Source organism: Pleuronectes platessa, chromosome 13, assembly GCF_947347685.1.
Source record: "Pleuronectes platessa chromosome 13, fPlePla1.1, whole genome shotgun sequence".
Classification (NCBI taxonomy): Eukaryota; Metazoa; Chordata; class Actinopteri; order Pleuronectiformes; family Pleuronectidae; genus Pleuronectes; species Pleuronectes platessa.
The window spans coordinates 13,188,711-13,198,298 of record NC_070638.1 but is presented as its reverse complement, the minus strand read 5'-3'; the positions used below and the strand labels follow the sequence as shown (position 1 = coordinate 13,198,298).

General features: G+C 42.8%; 2 protein-coding genes and 1 long non-coding RNA gene across 3 annotated transcripts; 2 read left to right on the top strand and 1 right to left on the bottom strand.

Annotated features, from left to right (window-relative positions):
* Nucleotides 1–606: 606 nt before the first annotated feature.
* Nucleotides 607–5,112, bottom strand: tm6sf2a (transmembrane 6 superfamily member 2a). The gene is made up of 10 exons (XM_053438805.1): nucleotides 4,733–5,112; nucleotides 3,760–3,863; nucleotides 3,576–3,673; nucleotides 3,192–3,295; nucleotides 3,019–3,101; nucleotides 2,810–2,934; nucleotides 1,914–2,015; nucleotides 1,731–1,823; nucleotides 1,531–1,650; nucleotides 607–1,420 (listed from the first exon to the last, which is right to left on the bottom strand). The coding sequence occupies exons 1-10, from the start codon at nucleotides 4,822–4,824 to the stop codon at nucleotides 1,211–1,213; spliced, it is 1,131 nt and encodes a 376-aa protein (XP_053294780.1). The 5' UTR covers nucleotides 4,825–5,112; the 3' UTR covers nucleotides 607–1,210.
* Nucleotides 4,734–7,362, top strand: LOC128455132 (uncharacterized). Its single transcript, XR_008341679.1, has 3 exons — nucleotides 4,734–6,144; nucleotides 6,233–6,317; nucleotides 7,076–7,362. It is a non-coding gene; the product is annotated as an uncharacterized LOC128455132 (long non-coding RNA).
* Nucleotides 7,363–8,140: 778 nt separating this feature from the next.
* Nucleotides 8,141–9,475, top strand: LOC128454564 (small integral membrane protein 44). The gene is made up of 2 exons (XM_053437988.1): nucleotides 8,141–8,411; nucleotides 8,922–9,475. The coding sequence occupies exons 1-2, from the start codon at nucleotides 8,141–8,143 to the stop codon at nucleotides 9,218–9,220; spliced, it is 570 nt and encodes a 189-aa protein (XP_053293963.1). The 3' UTR covers nucleotides 9,221–9,475.
* The last annotated feature ends 113 nt before the right edge of the window (nucleotides 9,476–9,588 follow it).

Below are 9,588 nucleotides of genomic sequence, written 5' to 3'. Positions count from 1 at the left end.
AAAAGGTTCACATGGAGCTGCGAGCAAGGCTGGACCTGGGTTGGTTTGTGTCACTGGAGGGAACAGGTCCTTCAGTCCATTCGTTTTTTAAGTGAAAGTGCTGTTGTGTTTAGAAGGTTTCTGTCACAGACCCCCCGGTGGATGAAACTCTAAAAGACAAACTGTACCCGCACTGCTGATCAGTGTGTCGCGTGACCATTTGTGTTGCCGTCGTGTGTCACAATACACCTGGACCCAAGTTCACTGCTTATCAGTCTGACAACAGCAGCAGCTCAGTGCACATAGGGCACGATGGCATCATCAGACGGAGGAGACAATATTGACCTCTGAGGAAACGTCTTGTTAAACCACCAAAATCCACGGTTGGTGTAGAAAAGCAGATCTTGCTTTAGGGGCTAAGACACTCATAGATATGGCAGCATTTGTTTTCATTGTTCAAAAAGAAGTGAACCATGAGATACTGAGTTAACTAGAATCATTGGTTTATCAATTGAACAGAGCCAATAATAAATCACTATTCCAAACAGTAATTTCTCATTTGGGGTTCTCTTATTTCTATATCGATAAAAACCTTAAGGTTTGTACTGTTGAGGCTGTAGAAAACTGTGATGCTTTATCGTTTATTGACATTTTATAGACATATTAATCAGTTGATCACATCTTGATCAGTGCAGTGACAACATGTAGATCCAGACATTGCACAGTATCTGTCAACCTCTGATACCATCTCTCTTATCACAAACTCAACTCATTCAGGCTTTCAACCCTTCATTGAATTTCATGAAGTTATTTAACTCTATAGTTTTCACTGACCCAGTACAAAACAATCTTAAGCTTTGGAGTTTTGCTGTGGATTCCTGCATAGAAACTTTATAATAAGACTTTCACACTCCAGCGGTTTGTTGCTGACCTATATATTTAGGTTAACAGTCTCAGTTTGGAAAGATGCCATCTCTGTATCTGCATGAGTCACCTGAAAGCTGTGTGAGATGATCGCAGCCCTCTACTTCATCAACTGCTTTCTTATCAGGGGTCCAATAGTCCGAGCAGGGAGTGCTGCGCCAGGTGACGGATGATTGTAGACTTTCCCTGGGTTTTAAGGTTGAAAAATGGGGGTTTTAAGCAGTTTGTGCACAACAGAGAGTCCCAGAAAACATTAGCCTTCTCAGAACGTGACGTATTCCTCGACAGTCCGTGGCTGGAGTGAGATTTAGTTTTTCTTCTTCTCGCCGTTGGTCTGTCCCTTGGGGACAGGTTTCATAAAAAAGGTGGGGCTGAAGTGGCAGCGCAGGGCCAGCAGAGCCGGCACCGCAGCCAGCAGCACGTTGAGGGTGATAACAGGCCACCATTTGTCTGCAGGGACTCGGTACGTGAAGGGAGTGCGGGAGTGCAGAGATGCACCGATATGGCACCACTGGGTCTGGAGAGAGGAAGCCAGAGAAGCAGGGGGAAGCCAACGTTATACTCTATAAGTTGTAATCTGCTTTTACTATGAATATGAAGAACTGCAAACACATAATTATCAGTTACCTGAGCCATGGCTCCAGCAAAGAAGATGGTCCAGTCCAACATCCAGCTACACCCTGGTGTTTTCAGACCGTAGATGAAGACAGTCAGCAGGGGCAGAGCGTAGAATAAATACACCATCATCTGGAAGAATTGGGCAGAAGAATCAGTTATCAAGGTATTTACAATAAATTTGGTTTCATTAATTCTGTGTTCAGACTGACCGTAACCCTGGGGAAGCCGACTGGGTCTTTGAGGTAGGGCTCATACTGATAGATGTAAGTGAAACAGGTGTCCAGAGGACAGTCCAGCACCACCTGGGACAGAGACAGAAACATGATAACGAATATCTCAAAGAGTGCGATAAGAGGCAGAGACACTGAAAAGAAACATTAGGTTTTACTCACAAAGCCTCTGAAAACTGAGAAGACCATGGCTCCCATTAAGAGAAGTGACAGAAGCAGGTCGACCGGCCGGGTCAGTAGACTTTTCTTCTGCTCTGCTGCAATCTAGTCAACACAGGAGCATTCTCAGTTAATGTGGATACACTCCATCTCATTATTTTTTATAGTGATTAAAGGTGTCATAAATTGAGAGGGCAGATATAGGTTTTACCTAAAGATACACTGGTATCAGCAGTGTAGGACAAGCTGCATTTGATGGCAGTTTCACCTGTTTTCATTTACATTTACTCATTATTTTAATTATAGTTACTATTTATTAGAATTTTCAGGAACGTTTGCAAACTAAGATGGTGCGGTACCTTATATTTACTGTTCATATCATCTTTCCTAATAAAGTCCATCGTTAAATAGTTGTTGGCCAAGACAGATCTTCTGCATCTTAAATTGAAGGATCCTTTTCAAATGTGTGTGTAGATAAACAAATAAAAAGGTCAATACAACAACTTGAATTTATGTGATTATCAATAACAGGTCACCGTCAGTGATATTGAAATATATGTGTGCAATATGATGATATATTGCACACATGTATGTGATGATAGAAAAGGCATCAATTATTATTTCATCAAGCCTCAAATCGCTCTTAAGGGCGATGTCTTCACCATTTAGATGGTGCTTTGTGTTCTTTGGCACACTGATCCAGGCCAGACATCAGCTAACAAATTAAAGGACAAATTATCTGTCTTATCTGAAGATTAGATATGATCATGAGATTTTACTTATATAGCTTTTACTTTTATAAAGGTTCAATTTAATGAAACTCCAAAGGAAAACGGTTTGAGGACACTCCTCTCACAGATATTCAGGATATTGTAAATGTTTCACTATTTGAAATTCACCTTGTCTGCTGTGACAATTGGCATCTCTCTGTGTCTCCTGAAGAGCAAGGACGCAGCCCAGAAAGGCGCCACGAAGAAGGGGATGTTCCTCCAAAAGGCTGGACGAATGTTAGACCCGTATTTACCTGCACACAGGAACACAATCAATAGAAATGCTCTCAAACAACACTCTACTGTTCAGAGACAGTGTTTATTTAAGCAGCTCTCACCGACGACCACTCCGGGGATCAGCACAATTTGGTGGGCGATGGAGGAGCCCGCCCACAGCAGGCCCAGGCTTCGGTAGGACTTCCTGCACAGACAGGAAAACAAAAAACATCATCAATGTACGTCTGTAAAAATGCAGCAGATAAGCACAGAAGCTGGTGATGGGACGGCTTACCCATTAAACATGCGGTGGATGATGACGAGGAGGAGGACAAAGTGAAAGACGCCTTCCCAGTAAGACATCATTATAGCATAGGCGGTACTCAGATGAGGCTCACCCTGAAGGGACCGAAGCACACCAAGGTAAATACTTTTACTTTTGACACATAAACAAGTGGAAAAGAAACCATCATTAGGAAGTAGTGTTTTAGGGGAGGGGCAGGACAAGTTGATTGGGTCCTCCCGTGTCCAATCATCACAGGTCTTCATTCAATTTGGCATGTTGATCAAATTTCAGTTCCCTAGGTTTCTCTTGTGACCAGATAAGCTTGAAAAATGCTATTAGGATGCGTGTGTGTGATGATGTGACCCAGGATGACCCATTCTGAAGATCTCTTACCATCCTTAGGTAGAAGCCCATGAAGCCAGAGATGAACCCATCTTGCTCTAAAGCGTTCGTCAGGCCCACCGTGTTGGTGAAGGAGAACTCTGCGAACGCTGCAGAAACACAACAAACATGCAGACTGCTGCTTCCACACCCGGACCACAGATACACTTATAAATGTGTGCGTATCCGACTGTACCGTAGTATAAAGGGTCCACGTTGGTCTTGTGTCGCACACTGAGGAGGACGAGAATAAGAACAGATCCCAGGACGACCAGTCCCACGCCCAGGATAGGTAGAGGTCTGAGGGGGGGGGGGGGGGGGGGGGGAACACAAGAGATGGAGCTTTGCTTGCATTTCTCGTCTTTAGTCTATTAGGCAATCCGTTCAAATAAATCACCTTGTGCTTCTTAAAGTTATCAAAGACAGTTCTTCCATTGAACCGATGCTTTCATTCAATTAATAAGGGAAATAATTAGTAGACTATTCAATAATGACAATAGTCTAGACCCCGATTTTGTTAGAAAGTATCATTTATCATTCACTTTCATACTTCCATCATTGTACCACAAATATGAGGAGTAATTTAGAAGAAGAGCTTTAATTCTTGAAACCATTTAATATACTGTATATTATTTCCTTTAGACACGAACTAACACTGAATGTCACAAACTAATTTTGTATAAACAAATTAAGAATTGGAAATTCTTATACTTTTCAGTGGAGCTCTGTTGCACTGATCTTGGCACAGACAATGAGTGAATTTGGGTCATATTATAATTTTGGAATCTTAAATTAAACTTTATCAATTGACTATTGTTAACTGCTACTATTTTCTTAAACTAATCGTTTCTTACTTTTATTGTCTTGTTAAAATCCTGTTTTCAGTCCAGGTCTTCACCAGTGTCTCTAAACGAGGTTGGACAACACGCTTTGCAGAATTAGATTTGATAGGACGTTGTCTAGTTTCCATGTGTTGTGTTGAAACAAAGATTGGTCTATCATTATTTTTGACCGTGTGAATATCTTCTCAATGTTAACAACCCTCTATATCGATGGTTATGGGCCTGTTCTCCAGCCTGTAGCTATCAGCAGCTCACTTGGGCAAGGCCTCACACACATACACACGCGCGCACACACGCGCGCACACACACACACACACACACACTTACTCCTGGAGCGCAATGACGTTGTTCAGCGTGTATAAAACTCCAGGAGCCAGGAGAGAGATGAGAAACACGGAGACTTCCACCGGGGGCCTCATTGTTCAAAACGTATTGTTTGAAAAGTCCAGAGAGAAATATTCCCAGTTAAACGCGGTGACAGGCGGTAGAACCAGAACGAGGCATGTCAGGATCCAGTGTCCTCTCCACTGCTGGCAGAGGCAAGGAGACAATTATACAGGCGCGTCAGTCGTTGGCTTTTGATCTGTGAAGAAACAACGCACTTGCTCGCTCCAGCTCTGTCTGCAGGTCTCAAAGTTCAACCCAGGAGTCACGACCACCAGGTGGAAATTTAAAGGAAACGCATGGAAACGTTTTGGGTCTTGCGTCATGCGTAAATTACGCATTTGGCTCTGCATTCTTCATTTGATATCTTGATTTGATCTGTTGGCTGATGTTGATTTTGAACTTAACGAGATTTAGTTCCATATGTTGCTGACAAACCATTTGATTCATATATGTTGAGACTGCAGCTAGTACACACTGCCGCCTGCTGGTGGCAGCTTTCCTCCACTCTTGTCCTCAACTTGTCCTTCTCTTTTTTAGGATTCCAGGAACATGAGATAAGTTGGAAAGGCAAATAGTTAATAATAAAAAAGAAAAAAAATCTGTGTCATATTGCACAGGTTGAAGAGTTTTGTAGGCCCCTGTGGCCCCTGGGGTTCACTTGAGGAGCCATCTGTCCGTGTCGGTGTAAGATTAAGAACAGCTAAGTCTAATGTCTCCATGCTTGATTAAATTCTGGATTATATGCGAGATGGAACATAAAGTTCAGAACAAAGATTATATTGTTTCATTGTTGTCAGGGTGTTTGACTAAAACGGATCATTACTGTTACATTTCTTAATGCGGTCTCTTTGCGTAATATTGGATCACATTACTCTATTTACTGCAGATCATCAGCATTATGTAACTGCCTCTTATGGATGAACAACATTTGTAAAGCAGGCCTTCATCTAATGCAACTTTATCTTCTGTAACAAAGCGGCTGAAGAGGATTATGCTGCTGTTGCCACAGAAACTTAGTGACCAGTGGAAAGAGAGAGTGGAGAGGGGTGGGGAGTTCAAGAAGAGAGTGGAAGCCGACAGATTCAATCAGACTTACTGGAAAACCCTTCGCCCACACAGCTGACAGTTTTTTTCATTTTGACATTTTCAAGATTTCCTTCTTCAAGCATGTTTCACCCTTTAATCATCGGCATCATGGTTGTAAACTGCTCCCTAACTGTCATCTACTGGACCTTCCTGCTGGGAGATGCCTACTTCAAGTGGATGTTGGAGCCAGAAGACAAACCCACAAAGGTGGTCACCCCGGCCTGAGGGAGTCACTGTCAATATGGACCAACTTCACTGAGTGGATGGTTGGTTATTTTTTTGTTGCTTCGGACTAGTTCAGCTTGTAGAGTGCTTTCTGTGGAGCCGTTAATCTGCTTTGTGTTTCACCTGAAGAAGAACAAGACCCCAAATGCGAACGTAAAAAAATTCATGAAGTGAACGGATCCTGCAATAGAAGAGACTGGAATCCTTCTCACAGGTAGAGTATCTGAAACTTTTTTCACATGAAAATACGGTGAATTTCATGATTTTATCCTCTGTGAATTGTCTTGTTTTAGTATGTGTGGCTTCACAGTGTAAATCTGCGCCTTGAACTGCACCACGCAGAGTCGACAGGTTCCTCGGGTGATGCTAAATGAGCTCAATCTTCTTTTTTGCTTGTCTGCTGACTCAGTGAAAAGGTGTCCCTGGTGACGGTGGTATGTGTCGACCAAATCCTGCCCAGGATTATCTCAGACCATCGACCCTTATCCTCCTCACATATTCGACCTGACACACGTTCAGACACCTCGCACTGCTTTTTCACCTCGAACATTCACCTCTTTTTATTTATCTTTCTCTCGCCTTGATTTTCATCAGAAATCACCTTTTTTTTCAGCAACATGACAGATGATTTCTACTATGGGATGCACCCAGTCTCTTGGTTCATTCTCTTTGCAAACGTCGCCATCACCCTCATAGAATGGCATTTTCTGGTTAATCAGTTTTGTAAAATTAAAAAGCAAACAGAAAATGATTCTAAAGCCTAGAGGTGGCGGTTTAAGGCTCATCGCGATGCTCCGCCCAGATCTGAACGGATAAAAGTGTATTTTAATCCACTGTTTACCTGCCCACTAGTTAAGGGGAAAAAAAACATTGATGGTGGGTTTTTGTCTGTTTGCTATGAAAGAGACCACCCGCTTAGGTAAGCCTTTTGTTTTACTTGACCTTAACCTTGTGCCATGTGTTTATCTCCAGAGCCGCCTGTTTACAACATCTGCTAATTTGGACGTCCTGTCTATATATGCACAAGTCAACGAAAAAAAAAGCAGAGGAGCCGTTTCGAGTCTTGATCACAAGGTAGGGACTCGACTTTGTGTCCTAAATCATCAGCATCATCTCTTCCCCTCCATAACATTTGATTAACTTTCATATTTGAAAAGCAGTTGACAGTCTTCCATAAGTTTAATTTGATGATGTGTAGTTTTCCGACCCCTGGGAACATTTACTGGTCACAAAGCTCAGATTGCAGTTTTGCCGTGAAAATATTGTGTCATATTAGTTAAATTATGTGACAGGATATTTATAGATAACCTTCTGCTTAAGATGAATTAATGCATGATATATATATCCACAGAGTGATGCCGGTTTAAACCCTGGAGAAACTGGGTTTACTGTAATATATGTATCATATATATGTATATGCAATGTGGTCATGGAGGACCATAAGCCTCTTTGGCATATTACCGTCCACCTCTCGTCGCTCATATCTCTAATCCCTGCAGATGGAAAGCTGATATTGCTCTGTGACAGACTCAATCCTATTAACTGTGTCTGTCCTATATTCACCTCTCCTCCGTCTCACATACCTTGCTCCACTGGAAATTTGACAGAGCACCCCCTCTCTGAAAAACCTAGAAAGAGGAGTGCTGGGATTTAGGTCTAGACGAGAGATTAGGAGAAGTGGCACACTTATGATATGAGATTTTTTTTCCTTGTCTGGTGAACTACATTTTTGTATTATTCTATTGCAGCTCAGAGACCATGTTCTCATTTTTCAAAACCATCTTGACGTTTCCATCTGTCCGTCACTCCTTCCACCCCTCCAAGCTTCAGAGAACGTTATAAATCTTCTAACGCTCAGTTCCTCTCCCTCCTCCTCTCTGATGATACCCGTTTTCCCAATGAAGGAGCCGGATCTTCAACAAGACAATGAATCCGTCACCAGCCAGAGAAGCAACCACCAAGTTTCACCCCCTTCTCTTAACGGCCTCTCCTTAAAAGAGAGTATCTATCTGTCAAAATATACCAAGCACCAAAACAATGAACCAATCTCCATTCGTTTCTTTGAACGCCTCGGGAGGAGCTCTGCTGTTGAACCTCTCACACGTGGCGTTGGAGCACCGACAGCTCCTGCAGCTGTCCAGGAGGGACGAGGACGAGGCCTATTTTGTGGACTACATCCCCCCAGCTAGAGACGCCATAACTCTGCCGCGCAATGTAGTCTACGTCCTAATTGGGGTGGTGTTGGTTGTAGTGGCCACTTACGCCATAGTGGGACACCTGATCAAAGATCTGATGCATGACCTGGCAGGTACATGTAAACCCCAGGCTGGTGTCCTCTCCTTCCCCACTGTGGTGTCCATGTGTGTGGTGTCACTGAGCCCTTTTCTTACCCAACACTCTGAGGTCAAGGTGGTAGAACATTTCATCTTTCCCTCCATTTTCCTTTTGGGTGAACGTGTTGCTTGAGGACTCTCCTTCACATTTATCCTGAGGTTTGTAATACTAACAAACATATAACCCAGATAAAGACATAACCCCCTGTCAAAGGTTAGTAGGCGTCCCTCGTCGGGTAGATGTCTCCATCTGTATAACCCTGTGTCTAACAGCCTTGCTAGTCCAAAATTTTAAAACATCATTGGCATATTTACAAATTTGGAAAGTCTTCCAGAGCCATAGCAGAAATTGCATATAATATATTGAGAATAAAAATGATGTATTATAGATACCTTTTCCAAGGCCAATCACTCCCAATGATGAGTAAAGTGAGAACCATGTCTTTCATTTCATTCTTTCACTCTCACTCTTCTCCTGATCACAGACTGGATGTTTGGGCCCAAACCGGTGGAGGATGATTCAGAGGAAGGCATGGCGGAGGTAAAAGAAGAGCCGCGCCTGAGTGTTGCCAGTAAACTAATGGAGAGAGACGTGCTGAGGATGGAGATGGAGAAGGACGGGCTTCTGCCTGGTTTCCACCTGGGAGAAGGAGACCACCGCCGCCCATCCACCCCTCATTTGCTGAGGAGCTCCATCCCTTCATCATACCTTGGAGAAAAACAGATATCTACTCATAGCGTGACCTTCGCCTGCCCCCTGACCCCTTATGTCACTTCCCTCTGAGTTTTTCCACAAATTAAAGTCACATCTCATATGTCAGTGCGGTGATCAGTGTTGTGACTTTGTTGTAGTGATGCTAAAGTATTTCATTTAATTATTAAAAGTTAATGTGAACACAGTCCAAATTGTCATTCATTTAATTATATTGCATTATGTCGCCGTTCAACGTCCAATTTGTCAGGCATCAAGGGTATCTTATTTTGAAATATATAGAAATGAGAACGTCAATGCTTCCGTCACATGTCAAGAATTTATTGTTAAATTGCACATGATTGGTCTTTTCTGTTCATTTTCCACGACTGTCACTCTCCATCATTAGCTTACACATTTCCATGTTCTGGTGTTGGATCAAGCTTCTTTCCAGTAAACAA